At 36.8% G+C, this 23,854-nt stretch overlaps 3 protein-coding genes across 4 annotated transcripts in view; 1 reads left to right on the top strand and 2 right to left on the bottom strand.

The window, feature by feature from the left end:
* LOC126754009 (piezo-type mechanosensitive ion channel component) overlaps positions 1 to 9,345 on the bottom strand; it is a 92,453-nt gene extending 83,108 nt beyond the window's left edge. For both annotated transcript variants that reach the window (XM_050465837.1, XM_050465838.1), the window contains exons 1-2: positions 9,251 to 9,345; positions 8,175 to 8,526 (exon numbers count right to left, since the gene is read on the bottom strand). The gene's annotated coding sequence lies outside the window, so the exon portion shown is untranslated. The remainder of the gene's footprint in view (positions 1 to 8,174; positions 8,527 to 9,250) is intronic.
* A 9,631-nt stretch (positions 9,346 to 18,976) lies between these two features.
* Positions 18,977 to 20,522, top strand: LOC126754010 (galactose-specific lectin nattectin-like). The gene is made up of 4 exons (XM_050465840.1): positions 18,977 to 19,193; positions 19,998 to 20,050; positions 20,136 to 20,244; positions 20,299 to 20,522. Exons 1-4 carry the CDS (start codon positions 18,977 to 18,979, stop codon positions 20,520 to 20,522), a joined length of 603 nt encoding a protein of 200 aa, XP_050321797.1.
* A 1,640-nt stretch (positions 20,523 to 22,162) lies between these two features.
* LOC126754011 (perlucin-like) lies at positions 22,163 to 23,018 on the bottom strand. Its single transcript, XM_050465841.1, has 4 exons — positions 22,902 to 23,018; positions 22,720 to 22,823; positions 22,555 to 22,663; positions 22,163 to 22,484 (listed from the first exon to the last, which is right to left on the bottom strand). The coding sequence occupies exons 1-4, from the start codon at positions 23,002 to 23,004 to the stop codon at positions 22,264 to 22,266; spliced, it is 537 nt and encodes a 178-aa protein (XP_050321798.1). The 5' UTR covers positions 23,005 to 23,018; the 3' UTR covers positions 22,163 to 22,263.
* Positions 23,019 to 23,854: the final 836 nt, after the last annotated feature.

The following is a 23,854-nucleotide window of genomic DNA, read 5'->3' as shown; positions in this document are numbered from 1 at the left end:
CCCTCAAAATGGCCATAGAATCGCGAGCTGTGTGGCATGTAGCGCCATCTTGTTGAAACCACATGTCAACCAAGTTCGGTATACGGTTTTACACCAAGATCTTTGCGTAAAATCTTCCATGTGGTCGAATAACACAAACCCAATTGCTGCGAACGGCGACGAATCGACATTTCACGGTCTTCAGCCACACTCTCAGAAACAGACGCAATATTCTCTTCTGTACGCACTGTACGCATTCGTGTGGTTGGTTTAATGTCCAATAAAGTAAACTGAGTGCGAAACTTGGTCACAATCGCATTAATTGTTTGCTCACTTGGTCGATTATGTAGACCATAAATCGGACGTAAAGCGCGAAACACATTTCGAACCGAACACTGATTTTGGTAATAAAATTCAATGATTTGCAAGCGTTGCTCGTTAGTAAGTCTATTCATGATGAAATGTCAAAGCATACTGAGCATCTTTCTCTTTGACACCATGTCTGAAATCCCACGTGATCTGTCAAATACTAATGCATGAAAATCCTAACCTCAAAAAAATCACCCGATATAAGTGTGTGTGTGCAAACAATAGAGCAGCACATATGAGGCACATTGTCTGTACGTGCAACACGTCACTTGCGTATCGATTGCGATGTTTAATTAAGTTGCAGCTGACGTTTACGTCAACCATTTGTATTTGCACATTAGGATTGAACTGAGTCACGCCATTTGCTGGACGGCCAATGGACGGTGTCACTGCCGTATCGTTGGCTATCAATCAGCGGTCATAAATAAAAATGCAACAAGGCAAAGGCGTGTGGGCGTTTGTGGCACACACACACACAGACATGTTGCTTAGATTCTTCGCATTCAATAGCGCCGCAAGTGTTGTTATCGCTCGGCATTTTGCCATTTTTAGCCCATCAACTCATCGCAATGGCGCTCAGCCCGGCTCAAATTAGTCCAGCCTCAGTCTGTGCGCCGCTACGCTGCCGGTTTGTAAGCACGCTTGTGCACTCTCAGCTAATAAGCGTGATAATGAGGCAATGATGAGACGGCGCGCACTCATATATGCACACACTCACGCGCATACATGCATGTATGTATGTTTGCTTGTAGACATATTGCGCTTGAATTGCGGTAGGCCTCACCCACGCCACCCAACTAGCGCTGCTTTCTACACAGAATACTTATATATATATGTGTGTGTGTGCTCAGTGAGCCAAGGCGCTGTCAAGCCTCTAAAATGATTTATGACACCAAACGGAAAATGCGCGGTTGAGCAACTGGGAAGGTACTGCCACTAATTTTAATTTGCAGGCATTGTATACGAGAGTATGGGCGTGTGTGTGTGTTTGTAATTAGGCTTTTTGTACTCAGTTCTTAATTTCATGGGTCTGAGGTTATCAGCGGCGCTGAAGATGATTTCATAGCGCAAAAATAGAATTCCATGAGCATTTTCAACAACATTTAATTAGGTTGATTTTTGTTGTTATTATTGTATATATATTTTTTTTTGCATGTGTTTAAGATATGAAATATTATACTGTAATTATCAGCTAATGGGTAGGAATGCTCAGCAACAATATAATCGGCTTACAGGATGAACAGACTGAACTATTAAAATAATGACAGTAAAGGAACTGACAAATTAACAACGTAGATGCGTTTTTTTAAGGACTTAGCTTGAAGAAAGTCTGACTATCGATTGAAATTTATGCTTGATCTTGCCACAAACGGGATGTTCCCACAATCTGCTCCGAAGATTTATGCACAGCGGTAATGAAATGGCTGAAATCTTTCAATGCAAGTTGAGATCTCATAAAAATTAGTTCCTGAGAAAACCAATGACCTGATCTTCCGCAAAATCCAGTTATTCATTGGCAATCTGAAGACTAAGGCAAATCGCTTCTTGTGTCCCATATCAAAGTCTATAACTCTCTCTTCGTAGCATTAGAAATATTCATGCAGCTTGAAACCACCAACACAACCGCTAGAAATCTTACATAAAATATTATTTTAAAGAAAAACTTATTTGAACTGGGTAGATAATATATAGGTTAGGTTGAGTTAGGTCGTAATCCTAATCGATGGATCTCTCTTGGACAGATTTTCGTTCTTTTGTGTTACCTCGGAGGTAGGTCTAACGAGATATTGTCAACTCAGGCTGGCAACAGAGGAGGAAAGACAAAATGATTCCGTCCTCATTAAATCTTTACTAAGAGTCTCCGAGTGTTTGTGTTTCCCCCGGGGGAAAATCTTTTCAAAAAGCGTTCGAACACCTAAATTTCGGCGAAATTGACTTTGGTTAGAGCAAGTAGTTCGGAGGTCCTCTTACCGTACACTCTGACTTCGAACAAGTTCGGGTTGTTGACCAGCGCTTTTCGAGCTCACCAGGGGTTCGTACGGACTACGCTAGAACACAAGAGGACATCGGAAAACCAACTACACAAAGAATGAAATTGGAGTAAGTGTGCATCCCTAGGCAGGCTTTGCACTTTCTGGCACCTTCGCGGTGAGCCGGTGCAGACGGCGACTAAGCGAGAATTAATTGTCTGGAAGGTTTTCAAATGTGTTTAGTGGAATGGGTAGGGAATCATCTAATATAAGCTGCACTCCTACAGCCAACACTTAATTCGGGCATTTATTTTCAACATTTGGACGGTTCGAAGAAAAACAAAAGCACAAAAGGGACCAGCTTTAGTCAATAGAAGAGAAATTGGTTCTATCAGGACAACGCTAGGTCAAACACAACGATGTGGACTGGACAGAAGCTTCGGGAGCTTGATTAGGAAGTTCTTATGCATCCACCTTATAGTGCGGACTTGGCACCAGGTGATTACTACCAGTTCCTGTCTATGTCGTATGATTTTGTTTCTGAAAAATTCGACTCAAAAGAAGCTTATGAAAATAATCTGTGCAAATGTTTTTCCAATAGGAACTACGAGGTTTGACAATTAAGTAATGAGACTGATTTTATTGCCGCGCTTGTGGTAAACCTGCGACCTTGAAATTCCCTTTCTCTTTTTCCGGCATTCCTCCCCTCTCCATTGATATATGTATGTACCATCGCTCTAGCTTGTTTAGTTCGCCTGCTGCGTCAAGTTGAGTAGACGTGTGTTTGTAGTGCTCGTCACGAAAATGGAAAAACGAAATCAAGAGCAACGCGTCGCGAAACAGCTTCGGAAACGTACGCTAAAATTGTAAGAGTGTATGGTGGTGCTCTTAGTCGTGCCCAAAGCTCAATGGTTGTCTCCGCGCGCCCCCCGCCCGAAAAAAGCTGGCATGAGCAAGTCGAAGGTGAAAACGATGATTATTGCCTTTTTTATAGCCGTGGAATCGTCCACAAAGAATTCGTTTCACTGGGGAAAACTGTTAATCAAGTCTATTATTGCCAAGTACTCAAAAGATTGCGAAAACGAGCCAACAGGGTGCGCTCAGACATCGCTCGTAACTGGATTTTTTCACGGCAACGCGCAGTGCCACAACCCTCAGCGTGTCCCAGTAGCCTCTAAAGGGATCGCCGTGTTGCAACAGCCGCCTTATTCGCCCGACATGTCACCCTGTGACTTTTTTTTGTTTCCTAAAACAAAATCGGTGGTCAAAGGAACCCATTTTGAGTCGATTACGGACATCCAGGCGGCCGTAACGAGGGTATTCGCGGACATCCCAGTCGAAGCGTTCCAGAAATGTTACGAAACATGGAAAACGCGCTGGAATCGCTGTATAGCTGCCCAAGGGGACTACTTTGAAGGGGATGGCAGAGTTGTAGAAAAATTTTCAAATATACGGTTTTTATGGAATCAGTCGCATTACTTAATTGTTATACCTCATAGGGTTTCTAACAGAGTGACATTATGAAATTACCTTCAAAATGGCGACAAGTTATCGAAAAACAGTGCATATTTGACAGAAATCAGATTAACTATGCTAAATAAAAACTTCTTTTCAATACAAAATAACGGATTTCTTCTTAACAGTCTTTATAGCAGATAATTTTTATAATGGAACAGAAGTAATATTTCCTAAGTTTTTTCATAAGAAACACACGCATGATTTTTACTTAACTGCCTCGAAAGAACTGCAGAACGTTTGTTGGCCTAAGGGCAGGTCACACCGGCGAACTAGATGGGCATAAGAAACGACAATAGATGCAGAAAGTGCAGGGAAATAGGCAAGAGAGAGGCGCTGGAATACATTTAATGCTTCTGTTCAGCATTATAAAGAGCTAGTTTTAGATATCTAGGAGTTTCGCAGTTCAAGGGACTAGATGAAGTATGAAATTAGATAACAAGTCACTCTTATAGTTCGGAAGAGCGTCATACGAAGAATACTTCAACTCAAATTAAACCGCATCCCAATTTGACATTACTAAGGACCAGTAACATATAAGTGTATATAAATGTTGATAAAAGTAAATCCATAATACAAGCTTTATTTACGAAGCTTATCAATGGTGCCGAAGAACAAAAACTCAGAGCTTCTTTAAATACTTTGTAGAGTATACATTTGCACATGTACCTATTGTGTATGTAATATACATATATATATGTAAGTAGGTATATATATACATACGTAGCACATATGATTAATAATATTTAAGAAATCAAGTAAAATAATTCACCAAACACCGGACATACTTATACATATGCAGAGCTCAACATATATTTATATGTATTTGTAGCTATATTTGTATGTATTTTCAATATAGAATTCAGCGAATACTCATGAGCTTAATGAATTAATTACGTCATGCTAGTGACTCTAGAAATATTTTAAAAGTTCAATCGATGTGAGATTTGCAATAAAAGCCACAACGGCTACATAAAGCGGTTTTGGATAATCAAAAAAATTGGTGCATAAACAATTATCAAAATACAAAAAAGAAATAACCGAAATTTTCCTTTCGTGGAAAAGTTTAAAAACACATTTCGACTGTAATGAGTGTACAGTAAGTAAATGATATTATTAATTTTTTTAATTTTTTATTTTGAAATAATATTTTTGTTGGACGTGAAGCGCGCGTGCGGCCATTTATGGCTCTCCCAGCTGGTGTGGAATGCGAATTACTTGCGTATAACTGAATTTCATTTAATAAAATAATATTTTAATAAGAAAGCCAAGGCGTTAAACCAAATAAGAGCAACAAAAACAACAACATTTGTAAGTGTTTATCGACAGACCGCCAAAAACTATGAGCAGCGGCTTTTTGGCAGCCAACAGCAACAAGTGTAGGCAAAAATACGCCAGAATATGGCGAAAAAAATATGAAAAACAAAATTAATATGTATTGCAATGTGGCACAAAGCCGGCCCAAAACGATAGCATTCCGATACGGCCAATTAACGTCAGCCGCACTGCGTTGCGTAGCGTTTGCACGTTCGCTAGGCGGCCGCTAGCTGTCTAGTTGCCTGGCTGACTGCTTGGCGTGTAGAAAATATTAAACGAAAGCGCATAAATGTGGGAGCGTTGTGTTGATTGTCTAACTGCATACATACAAACATACAGAGATATAAATATATAGACATAAATATATAAAAATATTCACATGTTTAGCGGTGCGAAAGTGTAAACAGTTAGTAATTGCACACTGAAGGCGCCAGTGCAAATCCGATAAAGGTATATGAACAAACATATACATATGTATATGTACATATATATACATATATATGTATGTATATACATATATATTTGGATATTTAGTTGGTAGTGATAAAATAAATATCACTCTGTTTGGCATTCATTGCCGTTATCAGTTTATCTGCGGAAATATATATATACATACATATATGTTTGTATACTGTGTACTTAGCTATTAAATCGTAATCAAACACCGAGCAGTCATGGTAATAATTGAATGCTTGTCGCAGATGGATAACAAAAACGGAGACAAGAAATACTAAAACTAATTTATATAAAACATTATAGCTTCTATTCCTTCACAAATAAACAAGCTTTTCATACAAAGCCTTGGTATTGAGCGATCAGCTTGTATGGCAGCTATATGCTATAGTGGGCCGATCGTAACAATTTGTTTGGAGATTATAGCGGTGTATTCAACTATAATCTATGCCAAAATTTCGTGAAGATAGCTTGTCAAATAAAAAAGTTTTCCATACAAAGATTATAGTTTGATTGATTAGTTTGTATGGTAGCTATATGCTATAGTGGTCCGATCTAAACATTATGCCCGGATATTATAGCGTTGTCTTGGACGTTAATCTATGCCAAATTTCTTGAAGATATCTTGTTAAATAAAGAAGTTTTCGATACAAGGACTTGTTTTTGAGCGATCGGTTTGTATGGTAGTTATATGCTATAGTGGTCCGATCTGAAAAATTTCTTCAGATATCATAGCATTGCCTTGGAAAATAATCCATGCAAAATTTCGTGAAGATATCTCGTCAAATTAAAAAGCTTACCATACAAGCATTTGATTCCGATCGTTCAGTTTGTATGACAGCTAAATGCCATAGTAGTCCGATATTGCCGGTTCCGACAAATTAGCAGCTTTTTGGGAAGTAAAAACACAGACGGACATGGCTAAATCATATCAACTACCCACGCTGATAATTTATATATGCATATATTTTATCGTGCCTGAGATATTTCTATCTGGGTGTTACAAAATACGTGGTGAATGTAGTATACTCATTCAGGCTATAAATGTGTAAGTTTTGAGAACTTTGGCCGAAGAGCTCGAGTTTCTAGTATTTTAAATTTTTTTCCTTGTATGTACATATTAATTTTTTTATCTATCACGTGTTAAAACGTCTCGACTGCGCCGAAAACTATGCTAAAATTTTCCATAAAGGCACGTTTTAAGTACTAACTGATCATTATTAACCGGACTGCTAATTTTTTTTTACAGCTAAAGTATTTTCAAAAAATTACGCCAGAAAAAGTTATGGAAAATATTACAAAAGTGGTTTCGTGCGAAAACTTAATCAAATAAAACTATAAAGAGGTTTGTGAAAAGGCGTTGTACGAACTTATTCATACGAGTAGTGGGCTCACTCCTGTTAGAGACATGAATATAGGGAACGTAAAGATAAAAGCACATTAAACTGGAAAACGAGGCTTTCAACTTCTTGCAATGATCGGCTCGACCAATTTTGTCTCTGTTCCCACGGCAGTAGGGTCTACGTAAGCACGGAGACGGTCAACTCGGCAGAATTCTGCCGCTCCAAAAACAAAAACCAATTTTGCCTGATAATTTTAGGTATGAAGCATGTAGCATGTGTTTCAAAAACGAAAGTACACCCTGAGTATTAAAAATTAAAACAGTAATTGCTTTCCTAAAAACAGTGAAAAATTTTTACCAAAAAAAAATTGCCTACATTTTGGCGCATTGTTTAAAGTAAAACGAGACTGTAAACCACGAAAATTAAAAAATCTTTCCATTTTATTGAAAATAAACTTCAAATAGTAAGAAAAATTCCGTCTCAAATTATTTAGTTAAGATAATGAATTTTAATTACATTAGCAAAGTGCCGATAAATCCAATAAATTACAAGTAAATATCAAATGCTCAACGATTCAATGACAGCATCAATTAAATATGTCACACTCAATTGCCCGCTGGGCTAAGTGATAATTGCATAAATTTTTGCGAAGCCACTTCGACAACGACGCTGGTCTCAATTGCGCAAAAGGCAACGAGTCCACAATTAAATTAGTGGCAAGGGCGTAAAGTAATAAAGAGTAATAGTACGATGTCTTGAAATAAATATGTATGCACCTATTTATCATAACATATTTATATAGTACTTCCAAGCAAACATATGTATATACATTATGTACTTATATTAAAAAAAATTAAGCCAAAAACTGCGATAACAGAACCCGTTTCCGCGTGAGTTGGGTCTGCGTAACTCGACAGATTTATGCCGCTACAACCACAATAACATAGCAGAAGTCTTTATAAATTTTCAATTTTTTTAAATCAATTTCTTTATTATTCAAGCTAACTGATAGGTAATTCCTTAGAAATTATAAACAAATGATAATATTTACGCTCGATGAGTCAACGTATGTAGTTGCAAACTGAATTAGAATTTGTACATATGTACATACTATGTACATGCATATGTATGCATGTATTTTTGCCAATACATACATATGTATGTATGTAGTTCTTTAGCCATAAACTAAAATTGTTGCATTTAATTGAAGTTGATAATTTTTGCTCACCTTATTTTCCACGGCCCTTTTGTTTGTTGAACTTATTAGGTATGTATGTATGTAAGTTATTCTTAGTAATTTCCTTTTTTTTGCGTAAACTTTGCAGCAATTTGTCACTTCAACTTTACAGCTTAACTAATTCGTTGTAGCTAATATTAACAAATCACTACAGCGGCATTCCACCAGTTTTCATTCATGAAAACTAAACAACAAACACTGGTTTCACTTTTTTATTAGTGTATTGCACAAAAGAAAAAATTGACAGCTGTCACCCACACCTGGTTAATTGCTTAGGTACGTTATGTACATCGTTGTATGGCCAGGCGGCAGGTGGATGGGTCAGACAGCGATCAAAAGGCGCCTTGAAGAAAACAATAAAAAAATATGCATATATTTATACTTTTGGAAAATTTACAGCAAAATTGTTATTTAATAGACCAAAATGTTGACAATTAATTAAAATGGAATTTGCTATATTCAACGTAATAAATCAAAATAAAATCAAAATATTTTATAATATCCTATTTAATTTTTAATTTAACAAACTATGCATTTCCCTAGCCAACAAAATTTATTCATGCGCGGCTTTGTTTTCATTTCAATGGAATGTCAGTTACGTCTTTTATCGTTTCTAAACAAATTGTTTTTGTACATATTCACTTTTCACTTTCTTTACGCTTTGCAGCGGCTTACGTTGTCGTTTATTTATAAATTTTGTTTTTGTTTTTCTATTTTTACATTTCACTTTCATTATTATTGCTCCCGGTGCAGCAGATTGTACTTTATTAGCATTTTTCATTAATATCGCATTCACAAAAGTTTGTATTATAGGTTCCGACTTTATCTCTGGTTTACACTTTGCCGTTGCCCCCCGGGAGGAATGTGTTGCGTTGTCGAGGTGCTTGCAGCTCAATGGAGGAGCGCCCTCGGCGGCGTCGCGTCTTATTGAATTTTCAAAATTTCATAAGGTTTTGCACAGCTGTGATTGCATTGGCACGAATTTTTTTTAGCTTTGATCACACACATGCACTTTCTGCCACGCCGTTTTGCATGTTTGTACATGCACACTTCCCGTTGTTACTTACACGAATTGCACTTCAATTTAGCTTGTTTTCAATATTTATTTTATTGAATATAAAAAATAATTTGACTAAACCGCGTACACATCCAAACGCGTTGAAATTCTTCTCGTTTCTGACAAAAATTTTGTGTTTTTCCAATTGCTGACATTTTACAGCGTTGCCAGATGTGGCGTTAAGTGTTGGCAAATGAGTGGTTGGGTGAAATATCCAATTGCAGAGGCGGCTGTTAAGCGAAATAGTTGAAGTACGCGGCGCGTAGTTGACTTTTTCGTGCATTATATAAAAAAAATACTTACAAATACGAGAATACTTAAATTTAGTTTGCTTTGTAGAGCTAAATTATAAGCTTTTTAGATAAAAATTAAAGTTTTCTTCTATTTTTAAGTTAATTCAACTCATCGTTTCTGAAGAGATTTTAATTAATGCTAGATATATTTTTTAAAATAGTTATGAATGTTTATCTATATTTCTCATCGAAAATATCTCAAGCTAGATATAAGCAAAGCAACTCTGCGTGTTTGCTATTTATTTACTTTCTCACCCCTTCGTCGTTAATTCCTTAGCTCTGCTTCGTAAATATTTACGAAAATGGTTTGGCGACATGCTAAAAACAGAACGTCAACAAAACAAAAGGTGGGTGAGAAATGAAAACAACCGTTAATTCAACACGTGGTGATTACGAAAATATTTACCATAATTGTATTGCAAATGGGGATGTGAGGTAAATTTCGATGGTTTGTGACTTGGCTTAGTATGGAAAGAACTATTTGCGGTTTATGTATTTGAATGGTGACAACTTTTCTTTGCTACGGCCATAGAGGTGGCGCAAAACTGCAAGTTATCAATGGCTGTCAAATGATGAGATAATCGAGCTAATGATGATTAGATCAAATATCATGTAATGATTTACAAAGAGCGATCATGTGATGATCACATATTATTAAACAGGAAGATAAAGTAATCGTACTAATTTTGTTTAGAAGATACATCAAGTGATGATTTGAAAGAATGATCATATGATGATCTTAAACCTATAATAGTGATATCTGACCATCACATCTGAACAAATGATGTTCAAATAAGCTAACATCTGGTGTTTTAGAATATCATTCATATGATGGTCATATAATGGAAAACATGGTCGGATGATCGGGGAGATGGTAAACAGAATATAATTCTTCTGATAATCACATAATGAAACACATGATGACCAGATAATCTTTAATATATTTAAAATTCTTTCTTATAATAAAAAGACTTCTGCATAGTAGTTTTATATATAGAAAAAATTATGTGGCCTAAACATTTACCTGACTTCTTCGACCTTATACGTACCTACAGCATACAGAGTCTGTTTCAGAAGTAACTCTTCGATGAGATGTTTTTTACATAATATGGGGCCCGCTTTTCTGAAAATATTATTGGGCTCCAAGAAGAGCCCGAGCAAGGACAAAAACCAATAGCTAATAAAGGAAAACTAAGATTCCTGATGTCATTGATAACCCACAACCTCCTTTCATAGCCGAATTTTTGGAAATTATGCCTTATGCTGTCGTATTACTTTGCAAAAATATCTTAAAAAGCTAATTTTATAGACCAGGATATATCATTTTTGAAAAAAGAAATCATAGTAGGATGAAAGCCATCGGAAATTATCTTCACTCACGTGAGAAATGGTTGTTGACTTCGCTAAATGCCAACAAAGGGGTCATTGACCTCTTTTCTTGACCTCAAAAATGATTTTGGCCCCACTAAATGTAAAAAAGAGGTTAATGGCCTTTGTTAAGGTGAAATTAATGAATAAGAAACGGCCGCTGACTTCGATAAATGTAAGCAAAATGGTCATTGATCTCGTGGAGGGTTATGAGCCTAATGTAAATAATGTTACTAAATGTAAACGCAGGGTTCATGGTTCTCACCAAAGTTCATTGACTTCATAAGTGGTTGATGTCTTCGCTAAATGTAAAAAAGGGTCCATTGACCTCACTAAAAATTACTAAAAGATCTAAGTAGTTACATTTTTTGTATTGAAAGATCTTTCCTTTCCGATGGCTTTCATCCAACTATGATTTTTAAATAACAAACATTAAGGGAAAACTAATTTAAAGGCAATTTGAGGTCGGAAAAAGGAAGAGGAGGGTTGTAACTTAATTTTTTTTTAGGGTTAAAAATGGTTTATCTAGATTTCCAGCAAAACTAACAGTCCTATAGAAAAAAAAATTTTATATAAAAACTTTTTTCACATAACCTCAAATTTTATGTGAAAAATTCAAATAACGAAGTTTTTGGATTTCTTATTTTTACATTGTATAAAACCTTCTGTATCAGTATATTATTATTAGAAGACTATTTTACAGATATTATTTCCAGCTCAGAGAAAAGCATGGATAAACCTTATGGTAGTCAGAGAAAAAGTATGGTATTTGAGGTACCTTTGCACTGAACATTTGTGTGAACATTTTTTAGTAGAGATAAAAAATTAGAGGAAATTTTTAAGGAGCAGAAAATCGAAAGAAATAACATGAAACAAGTTGAGAAAAAATCGAGTGGAATATAGATAAATTTATTAAAGAGCAAGTACGACTTAGAGCCGAATTTTTTCTCTCCTCTTCATGCTAGAGTATTTACAAATTGAGAGCAGACCAAAGAAAGACTGTAGTGAAAGTGTGAAGAGTATATGAGAACGTGAATTTTATGATTTACCTGCTTTTATAAAAATTTGGTTTCAAACCTTTTGCCCTTTATTGCTTTGATTTATTTTACATCCTTTTACATACTTATACTTGACTTCAACAGCTGTTACCCATCCATATCAAAAAAAATGCTTCTTCCTCCAAGTATCAAAGTTGAATTTCTTCATTGTTCAAGTTTTTCAATTTTATATTTATTTTATTTTCCCAAATTGCACATTTTGTCTGCCATCAATCGAGACGACTTTTCGGACAATAAATGATGCGAGCACAATGGCTCATTCATTCTCATTTCACGCAGCTGCTTCCATGGAGTTCAATATAAACATACATACTTATATAATTGGTGTATAAGGATGAGCGCTTCGGATAGCAGAATGACAGCAAAAGAAGCCAGTATCTGCATAAATTGGCAGTGGGGTCAAATACTGAACTATTTGCTATGCAAAGCATCTATATTGACCTTTTGAGACTAAATTGACCATAACGATTTTTTAGTCTAATTTATTGTATTGCGTTATTATTGAGAATATCCTTGCTTTTCCGATCTGCTACTTAAGAAAACCTATGTTTATTATGTTTTGAGTACGAGAGCATATGAACCTCACAAAAATTTGCATTAGACGCATAGTAATGTATAAGGAAGAGTTGGTAGTGTTCGATGGCAAAGCCGTAAGGGTTCTAAGTGTTCTCCGAACTGCTGGAATTAAACTAGAGGGCACTTGATATTAACACGTGACCTCAATGAAAACCCTGAGCAAATTTCGGATGAAAACTCGCTACTTTTGAAAAACCCATATCTATAAGGTGAATCCAATGAAACTGCGAGCTCCAGAAGAATGCGAAAGAAAAGAAAATTGTAATTTTGCTGTCCTCAAGAGAATGGAAAGAACAAATTGGCAGCCACTATACAGTTTAGAGGTATAAAGCATTTGAGCTAAATTAGTGAGCCAAAAGAAAAACGTGTGAGAAAGCTCAGAAACTTTACCCAAGCCTCAATAATCCTTAGACAAGTAGATAAAGAGGATTTGAACCTCGATCCCAGACCTATAATACTCAATGATTTCAAATTGTTTTTAAAGCCTTTAGAAAATCTACATAGGCTTGAGGGTTTAGTGAATTTAATGTGACTTAACTTCGACTGTTTGACTCCTAGATGCGTCAGCCTTCTGCTAGCCATAGCATCGCATTCTGATAATACATGCGCTGGCGTCTCGGATTGACCTTACCAAAGGACACTGAGCTCAAAAATGGTTGTTGACCTCGCTAATTGTGAAAAAGAGTTCATTGACTCCTCTAAATGTCAATAACCTTAAAATTGGTTGTTGACTTCGCTAAAAGTAAAACAAAAGGCACATTGATCTCGAAAAGGGTGGTTGATCTAATGTGAATAATATTGCTAAATGTAAACTAAGGTGTCACTGATCTCACGAAAAGTCATTAACGTCAGAAATGGTGGTTGACTTCACTAATTACAAACAAAGGGGTGATTGATCTCATCGTAGGTCATAGATCTCATCGTAGGTCATTGACTACAAAAATGATTGTTGACCTCGCTAAACGTAAACAAAGGGGTCATTCATTGATCTCATCAGAAATGGTTGATGTCTTCGCTAAATGTAAACAAAATGGTAATTGATCGCGAGTAGGGTTATTGACTTAATGTAAATAATGTTGCTAAATGTAAAGTCACTAAAAATTAACAAAAGGTCTAAGTAGATAAATAGTTGGTATTAATGTATTACCCCAGAGTTCCTTAATTATGTTCTAACTTGCGGTAAGCGTCACATTTATTTCTGCGGGATTCTTAGTTTATTTGTGCGGGATTCCAACTGTCATGTATTCAGTAGCCCATAAATAGGCATTATTGCCAACTTCAGGCACGAGATCATTGGCTCTCTCAACAAACAAAAGAGAAGACTCTTCCCATCATATTAACCATAATGAAACCGCCACTCAGTTCCGCTAACTAATCTGCAAATTGAACTGTCGGCAGAACGATTTTTTGCGATTAAACCAACAAAAAAAGCAATAGAGAGCTGGTGAGAGATAAGTAGAGAACGCGACGAAAATGTTTTGTTCTTCTTTCTTTGGTTACTCATACGCCCTGCCCTGTGCGCTGCCAATTTAATGCTCGATTGCATTTGGCGCGCATTGCATATGCCAATGACAACAATTCAACGATGTAGAACGACCGCAGACGACGCAGATAACATGAAAAGAATCAAAAACAAAAAGGAGAAAACAAAAATGCATTGAGGTAAGAGAAGCAGCAAAGAGATGCGAGAAACTTCACTAGAAAAACTTAGTGAAAGTGCTATCTAAGTTAAGTTGTCGTTGTTTTTTCTTAACTTGTACTGCATATGGTTTGTGTATGTGTGTGCAGTGCAAAACACTTAACCCCAATCGGCTGAGGCGCTGGAGATACTGAAAAAAATTCACCACACCCCGTTGGTTGGCGCGCAGATTTATTGCCAAAGAACGCCTTTCCACTTACAAGTGGCATCAACGCATGCGAAGTTCAAAGCAAGCACAACTATAACAACAACAAACAACGCAAACTTTATGCATTTCCACCGGCCGGCGAAAACATATGGGCACGTCGCGTTGCCAACTACTTTAAGATTTCTTTTCCAATTGCAAAGATTTGCTACAGCAAAACACACACACACACACTTCACTCTACTTCGAGGGATAAGCGAGCGAAAGCATATGTGAGTGACATGCCGCCATATGGCATACATTTGTGTGTGTGTGTGTGGCGACTAAACGAAATTCAATTACAACATTGGCGTGCAATGACAACAAGAAGAAGAAAAGCAGCCGCAACAACAACAACAACTACAGCAAACACAATTACAAATACATACATAAATATATTGAATAAAAGTTTCGCAAATAAAATGCGGCATTTTTCGCCTGATTGCATGCACATGTGTGTGTGTTTGTGTGCGTAACTTAAGTGAAAAGCATTGCGACAAGCAATTGCGGCAAAACGATTTTCCACTGCTAAATTGTCACATACACACACACATAAGCATAGAAAACGAAGTCGGCAGCACAGCATTGAATGAGAAAACTTTTGCCACAGTGCGTTTCTGCAAATGATGTCGCCGACAGCTACTTCTCTACACACACACACATACGCTATCACGCGATAGTCAATAGCGGAAAGAGAGTCTTTACTATTGCCAAATTTGACTTGTAAATTTCTTGGCTGTCAATAGAGTTCGGTAATACCACACTCAAATAACTGTAATTTTGTAGGCAATTAGCTTAATACTCGTAGAGGAACGCTAGAAAGACAGCTGCTTAAGAGTTAGATGAGCTCCGCGTAGGGTTATGTCACTAGACGCCTTCTAAAGCGGAATCAGTCGCTAGCGCCGTTCGTAATAGAAGTAGAGAGGTGCTCGGAGAGCCAATGAAGTTGACAGAAATTAAAAACAAAAAACAAGAAAAAGCGTTACCTTCGGTTGCACCGAAGCTAGAATACCCTGCAAAAAAACAAAATAGTTTGTAACCAAGGTATTTATTTTATTCGTTCGGTTTGTATGGCAGCTATATGTTATAGGGTTCCAATCAAAAAATTTTTTCTGAAATTGTACTGATGTTTCGGAAAATTTACCGCGGCAAATTTTGTGAAGATATCTCGTCAAATAAAAAAGTTTCCTTTACACGAACTTGATTCCTATATGCTATAGTGGTCCGATATGGGCAGTCCCAACAAATGAGAAACTTATCAAGGATAAAAGAGCATGGGAAAAGTTTCAGATCGATATTTCAAAAACTGAGAGACTCGTTCGTATATACCATATACAGATGGACAGCCAGATAGACGAACATGGCAAAATCGACTCAGCTCGTCACGACGACCATGTATATATATTTTTTATAAGGTCTGCAAATTTTTCGTTTTCTATGTGTTACAAACTTCGTGACAAACTTAATATACCCGGTTCAGAGTACAACAAGAGCTTATACTTTATCAGCAACATTTACATTATCTCTCTGATCGCTGCAAGTCAGTTGATGGCTTTCTGCCTTGTCATGGAGTGTTCAAAAAATAACGGGAATTTTCGAGATTTTGAAAAAAAAAATAATAATTCAACATAGTTTCCTTCAAGGGTGATACACTGATTAAAGCCGCAGTTTCGGCGATCACCTCTTCATTCGACGAAAATTTCTCTCCAACGAGTATTCTTTGAGATCTTAGTGAAACAGCATTTTATTTTTCTTTAAATGCGACAATTTTTCGGCGATGTCGTACTTCAAATGGTCCAGTAACGCTATGTAATAGTCGCTGTTGCTGGTCCTTCCTTTTTAAAGGTAGTCAATAAAAATTATTCCATACGTATTCCAAAAAGCACACGCCATAATTTTGCCAGCCGACTATTCGGTTTTTCTACGCTTTGGACCATGTCCAACGTGTGTAATCCACTCGAATAACTGTCGTATCATGGAATGATGGAGCCATGTCACATATTAATGCGCAACAACTCGGGTTTTTATGCTTGAACATCTCCAAACACTGCTCCAAATCACCAACTCGTCGCAGTTTTTGGTCAAAAGGGAGCTTGCGCGGCACCCACTATGCACAGAGAGAGCTTTCTCACACTCAAATATTCGTGAATGATATGATGCACACATTCAGTTAATATCTGTAGGGTGCCTACTATCTCGAACAACTTCACTTTACGGTCATCCAAAATTAGTTTGTGGACTTTTTTCATGTTTTCTTCGGTGACAACCTATTTTGGGCGTCCACAGCGTTCAGCGCCTTCGGTGGTTTATTTCCAAGGGGCAGTGTTGGAAAGCTCGCCTTTAAATCAAGTTTTTGCTTCAACTGTATTTTTTCCCTTCAGAAATCAATATTTTATGCCTCACTCAAAATGATATAATTCACAAACCAACAATCCGACGTTCGCGCCTTTTGCAAAGTTAGGGTTAACTAAAATTTTCAATTATTATGTACTTATGCCAGCACTTCTTCCAATCTTTAAAGCACTTAACAAATATTTTTTGTGATCTTGTTTAGCTCCTCCATCGATAAAGTTTTTGTATCCTTATTTGTAGCTAAGCGTCGCCCTTTCATGGGCCTCTTCAGTTTTGTGCACAAAAAAAAGGTCACATGGTCAGATCTAGCGAATACGGTGACTTCGGCACCATTAATTAATGTGTTGTTATTGGCCAAATATTCGGGCATAAGAAACGATGCGAGAGCAGGGGTGTTATAATGGTGAAAAAGCCAATTTTTGTTCTTTCGTCAATCGGGGCGTTCCTAGCAGATTGCTTCTCTCAACTTGCGTATAACTTGCTGGTAATATCCTGTATTGATCGTCCAACTTTTTGGCAAGAATTCATGATGCACGACACCCCTGAAATCGAAATTGTTAGCAAACCCTTCACATTCGACCAAACTTGGTACTTTTTGGGTCTTCGGCTCATGCGGCAAATTTCATTTGGATGACTGAGCTTTGGTTTTCACGTCATAGCCACATGACCCTCTGAGTCTAAAATCTTCTAAGCAGTGTTAACGCGAAGCTACATATTTTTGGTCGCAAGTGAGCAATCGCAATCACAAAAATCGAAGACGAACCAAAACGTCTCCAAGCAAAACAGTTATCAAAACTTAACTAATCGTTCAAAATGGACGACCTTGTCAGCATAATTAAGAAACAACGAATACATGTAGACTGCGAAAGTTCGTACCTCGTACTTCTCCATATTCGAATGCGGAGCTTATCAGTTTCCGATAAATGTATTTCAGAAGTGGAACTTTCAGCTAGCCTATGGTTAGTGTGAGTCTATTCGCTTTGAGAAATGTTTCCCTCCACCTCAAACCAAAAGTGTTCCACATCTATTCCACAGTATGATGGTTTCGCTTGTTAAGCTCAATTATAGATTAGATCATAATAGGTTGTCAAAAAAGTCTTGCGGTATTTGCGCTAGTTGGCGCTGAAAGCGGGTAGTTCTAGTTTTATTCGTCGAATCGGGTCATGCTATACCTTTTTGGAAAGCTCATTTCACGCGCTAACACGCGTTTGATTGATTGTCGTTTCTTTTAAGTCGTTCGTGAGTTATAGCGTCGCAAACATGGAGCAAAATAAAGAGAAAATACGGCATATTTTACAGTACTAGTACGATAAAGGCAAAAATGCATCTCAAGCCGCCAATAAAATTTGTGCAGTTTATGGACCCGATACAGTTTCCATTTCCACTGCACAACGATGGTTTTAACGTTTTCGTTCTGGTGTAGAGGTGGCCGAAGATGCGCCACGCTCCGGAAGGCCTGTCGTCGAAAATTGCGATAAAATCGCTGAATTGCTCGAAAGAGACCGGCATAGTAGCAGCCGTAGCATCGGTCAAGAGCTGGGCATGAGTAATCAAAAATTCATTTCAATTTCAATAGAAAAAAAAATTCAATAAAAATACCGCAAGACTTTTTTGACAACCCATTATATCCCAGCAATTGCTCGACTAATTTCAAGCAATCTTATAATTCATGTAATCTTATCATTGTCCGTTTACGTCCTTTTTTGACGGTTTGTAAATAGGTGATATCGGCACTATTTTAAAGTAAACCAGTTTCGTTTCAACACCAAAGAAAATATTGTTGTACATAAAATGAAAGCAGTGGCAGTGATTCTCAGCTTTTAGTAGGACGCAGTAGAAATTTCCACACAGCTCATAACAGACACTGTCGGGCTTCAAGTTTAGCCCTGTCCACATAGAGATTCAAACAATGAGCAAACAATGAACCTTTGACTTTGGAAAGTGACTTAAAAGTGCTCGGGATTATCAAAACCATCTAAATATACGATATAAATATAAAGCCAATTTCAATTAAGTTCACAAACAAAATAAAGTAAAAAGTCCCGAATCAGCGTTATCTTCGTTTAAACGCAATGAACAAGCTATGCTCTAATTAAAAAAATATCTCAGACCAAATAAAAGATGAAACGAAAGAATTTGCACAAATTCAGCCATATAAAAGGGAGCTGTTTGCAGTGGAGTATTAGTTTGAAATCACTTCGCAAAAATGTTGCAATCAACGAAGCTTGTGCTGTTCACAGTACTATTCTTGGCTATCGGAAGTAACCAGTTGATGGCGAAACTAATTGGTCCACCGGTGAGCAACAATTCCAGATATACAAGTCCAAGTCCAAGTACAAGTATAAGTACAAGTACAACTACAAGTACAACTCCAATCCCAAGTACAACCAGAAGAACAACTACGAGTACAACTACAACTACAAGTAAGTTCAAGTTGTTATGTAATATATTTCTAAATATTATTTCGAGATTTGAGAGAACTTTATCTATTCGAAAAAAATAACTTTCTGCGGCTCACCCAAAAATACCGTTGATAAAATGATCTGTTGCCCACATTCAAGACATGACTAAAAACATTTTAGACATTTTTGAGTCGTGGAACCCGTTTCATTATGTTCCACAGTTGAGAAAAGCGCCTCTAAATAGTCTATACCATATGGAAGGAGCTTTCAAATAGAGCGAAAATAATGTTAGGATCTCTGGCTGATTTCCCTGAAAGAGAATCAAACTTGGACTGATTAAGACAGTTCTTTGTGAAGCCGGAACAATGTCTGTAGTTGGAACCTATCAACAACCTACTTCAGCTTTTATTTCCATTTTCACAAATTCAACTGGGTGGTTATAGTTAAGGGATGCAAGGTTTTTGAGCTTGATCTTGAAAAGTAAGAGGCTGGAGATCTCATTACTCTACTTCCGAGTGGACAGTGACCAGTTCAAACTCCTATAACTATGGAGATGTTGACTTTGTAACCTTTATCACCTTGAGTGTCCAGACTTTTTTGGCTAGACCTGCTCGGAACCAACGAAGGGCTCTAATATGGCGGGGCTTGTATAAATAACTCTCTTAAAGAGCGCAAAGTTGTCACTCAGCATCGATCTTTCGACGAGTAACGTCTTTCTCTCTATATAAAGTAAGGACAACGAAATCGGCATAAGTCCTTTAAATTCCGAATTGCTCAATACAATCATATTATTTTAAATAATATAAGTTTTATGAATTCTTTTAGCGGAGGCTCCAAATGCTTATAATCATCCGAAATTTCACTTAGCTACCGAGAAGGTAAGAAAAGTCAAGAATATAATATTATATATAGTATACCATATATATATATACAAATTTCGATACATATGTCTACAAATTTCAGCTGAATTGGTTTGGCGCAATTGGTTACTGCCTCGAGAGAAATTGGAAACTCATCGTTTTGGACTCCGAAGCAATCAGAAAGGAGTTCGAAAGTTTTCTTACTAAATACCGTTAGCTCTGTAATTGTATTTTTTTTTCGAAGTACTACATTTTTGTTTCTGTAGAGTTGAGAAAACTTCCCTTCTGGACAGCTGGCAATCAATTGGGCGATATGAAAACCTGGCGTTGGGGTCTTGATGGACCGAAACTTGGTTATACCTATTGGGCAAAGGGTCAACCGGATAATTACAAAAACCAACAACATTGCCTCAAACTATTTGCAAATAGTTTGCAATGGGACGATGATTATTGTGAGAGGGCTATAAATTTTGTATGCTTGAAAAATTGAGTTACAAATAAACGCAATTGAAATACCAATTGGTAATGGTGTAAAAGCAAATTAAAAGTAGAATTTATTCGATCATAATAAAAAAGTTTCTTGTCAAAAAAAGTAAACTGGTCGTTTGAAGTTCCGTCTGGACATAAAACTAGCATTGTTTGGTGTACCTTTGAACTACTGGCATAAGTTGCCTGTATGCTTTTCATGCATGAGCAGCCTAAATACTAGTACTCAAGGGTCCACAAGGACTACACAAAGTTTCAAAAGGAAGCCGTGAGCTTCTTGTTGCCTGCATAGCTTCATAGTTATACCCTGAAAAGCTTAATATAGTAAGAATGGCTGATGTATGTAAATTTTTGGTCCATTTTTAGAGTAGATATTAGATTAAGGACAGTTTCTTTCGGGAAACATGGAGATCTTTGGCCCACAAGTCTAGCAATGATGGACGTTTTTACCAAGGTTTCATTCGAATTATATTAAGATGAACCATAAAATAAGAGGTCATACTATTTTTTTGAAAAAATTTGTTTTAATATTCAACATATTAGGGACCCTCCAACTCTTCGATACCATTTTTGTAGTACGATTTATCATTTGCCTATTTGGATCCTCAGTTTCAGCGATGAACTCTTTATTAGACGAAAATTTCTTTCCAGAAATCATTCTTTTGAGATCTGGGAACAGATCTAGGGCCAGATCAAAGATCTTTTCAAATTTTAATGTATCTGGCGGGAATATTCCTTTCTAGAACTCATAAACCTAATTTCAGTATTTTGATGGAGAAAATTTATGGAGTAAATAAATCGTGGAGCTCAAACTTTTTATAACGCATACGTTTTTTACTAGATCGAAACATTTCTTCAATTTATTTCAATACAGAGCAGAAGTGTTTCCTACAACGGTTTTTTTTTGGTTAGGTTCGTATTATATCGTATATAGGTAAGGTTAATCTGAAAGGTTAATAAACCACGCGTAGGCCCGCTTTGGTTCTTTGCGATACCAGATGGAGTTCAGTTGCTAGGTCCCTGAGAAGTAGTTATCCTTTAGGATGCCTGCGCGAGTTTTAACAGAGTCTGCGGCCTCATTATCGAAACCTTCTTCATTGTATCATACCGTGGGGACCGCACTACATTTAGAAATAATAAATCTGTATCAGGAGTAAGTAATAAAGTAGTAAATAAGGAATAATTGGTGGATCTTTCTCTTAACATTCGCTTAATTTATATAAAGACAGCAGGAGCAGGGTTTTCTTGATCGATTTTTTAGGTTAGCTTTGAACTATTTCTGCACACAATATGCGCGTAAAAAGAATAAGAAAAAAAATAGAAAAAAAGCAATGAAACCCAAAGTTTGGTTATGAATTGGTGAATGTTGAGAATAATAGCAACGAAAAGAAGATGAGAGAGAGGAAGGCAACTTATGAGAGGTAAAGAACAAATAATGTATAATTATAAGACAACTTGAGTTTGAGTGTCTAACTAACTAACTTTTAATGAAACTTCGAAAAGACGTGAATTCTGGACACTCTGAAGCTGAAGCGAAAATGACGATTCCGCTCAATCTCATTATTTGCGGTAGATTTCAAATAGGCTATAAGACACTGGAAGGAATTCGAATAAGTAACACAATCTGTTTTTATTTATGTTGGATACGAATAATCCTTGCTTTATTATTAACACTCTAATTGGCATTTCTAATAGATTTTACAGGTTTAAGGTGAAATATATTTGTAAAATTCAAAAGGGTTCCATTATTTCTGGCACACAAAATCCATTTCAGTATTGCAATCATATGTATACCATAGTTCGCGCTTAAGCACCGCAGCCAAACAATTGTTACTGTCGGTAGCGTTACGTGGTTCAGTGTCGGCCCAGTGATTGATGTTGAAATTGTAGCCATTCAAGCCCCACACCCAGTTCTTTTGTGTAGTAAAACGATTGCCAGCGGTCCAGTAGTATTTGTTACTCAAACCTGCATATAAAATATAGATTAAAATTGAAGAACACCAAGCTGGGAGCGTACAAGAAACGCTTAGGCTCACCGTAGAAACTTAGAAAACCCTTCAATTCGGCTTCTATGGTTGGCGAATTGAACGACACCAATTTCAAGTTGGCCAAACTGCAATAATAATTGGCTTCATACCAATTTAACTGTAAATATGTGTTGTTATTGTTAAGCATTATTGCTAATTCAAGATCTCACACACCTTTACAGGACTCAAGAAGAATTTTTGATGCATGGGTATGGCAACTGTGATTCGACTGCCGTTAGCGCTGCGATCATCCGATGGCTGCAAGCGTAAATAAGGATCTGTGGTGCAGAATTACGATAGGTATAAAATTTACATTTTTCTTGCAACAAAAACAACACTAATGCGTATTGACTCACCAACCACTATCTGGACCTCATTGGCTGTTTCAGCGTTGGGGGCGCTCTGTGTGTAGGCTGCCAGCCCCAGTAGGCTTAAAGCGAATATATTGATTGCTTTCATGTTATCAAAGTGGCGTAGTTTGGAAGACTGTACTTTCTAACGATTTTCTCATTGCTTTTATAGTGAAATTAACAAAATTAACGCAGCTTATCGCTTAACACTTGTGGGTTGTTGTTTCGAAAAGATAAGCAACAACATGCCACTGACAACAGCAATTAGCCGATTTAAACATTTGGCAAGAGAATTGTTTGTTATAATTAAATATAAATTGGATAGACGTAAAAATTGAAAGAAGTTTTTCCCCCAACCATGTTCTGGCGACGTGATTTAGTGCACATAGTTCACAGTTACTAACTCAGTGAGCCTCAGTACCTTGTATAGTTGGGTACTACATTTTACATTTTTCAGAAAGGAACCTTATTAAATGATAAAAATACTCGATTTGAGCGGTCAAATTTTTACGCCCGAATGCCGGACCGCTATGAAAAAAGCTTTCCAAAAAATCAACAGCCAACGAAGAAATGCTAGAGTCCACTACTACTTAAGGGAGCACAATAATACAACCGTACCGTTATTAAATAAAAAAATACCGCGGTATTAAACCCTAAACTCTTTAGCACAGTCTCAATCCTTTGCAGTTAAAATTTTGAGAACTGTTTTCAGAGCCTCAAACTCTCAGAGCTCTAACCTGAGTTTGAGTTAATCAATGCAATTTTTGGTTCAATTTAGCTTTACGAAGCCAAGTCCTACTTTTTTCGGGTAGAGATCTAATTGATATCTTATTTATATGAATAGCTAGGGAGATTAAAGAGAGTTTTGCTTCTAGCATAAGCTCTTTCAGAAAATCTACAACAGAACTCTTTTCTCAATCTTAAAGTAACCTAAACTAGATTTCCCAACCATTTTTTGG

Source organism: Bactrocera neohumeralis, chromosome 3 (assembly GCF_024586455.1).
Source record: "Bactrocera neohumeralis isolate Rockhampton chromosome 3, APGP_CSIRO_Bneo_wtdbg2-racon-allhic-juicebox.fasta_v2, whole genome shotgun sequence".
NCBI classification, from domain to species: Eukaryota; Metazoa; Arthropoda; class Insecta; order Diptera; family Tephritidae; genus Bactrocera; species Bactrocera neohumeralis.
This window is presented reverse-complemented; position numbering and strand designations above follow the sequence as displayed.

Coding starts and splice junctions, on each gene's coding strand:
- LOC126754010 (XM_050465840.1), top strand. CDS start 18,977: ATGTTGCAATCAACGAAGCTTGTGCTGTTCACAGTACTATTCTTGGCT. Junction 19,194..19,997: donor GAGTACAACTACAACTACAA/GTAAGTTCAAGT, acceptor GAATTCTTTTAG/CGGAGGCTCCAAATGCTTAT. Junction 20,245..20,298: donor AAGTTTTCTTACTAAATACC/GTTAGCTCTGTA, acceptor TTGTTTCTGTAG/AGTTGAGAAAACTTCCCTTC.
- LOC126754011 (XM_050465841.1), bottom strand. CDS start 23,004: ATGAAAGCAATCAATATATTCGCTTTAAGCCTACTGGGGCTGGCAGCC. Junction 22,824..22,901: donor TGAGGTCCAGATAGTGGTTG/GTGAGTCAATAC, acceptor TCTGCACCACAG/ATCCTTATTTACGCTTGCAG. Junction 22,664..22,719: donor TCTTCTTGAGTCCTGTAAAG/GTGTGTGAGATC, acceptor ACATATTTACAG/TTAAATTGGTATGAAGCCAA.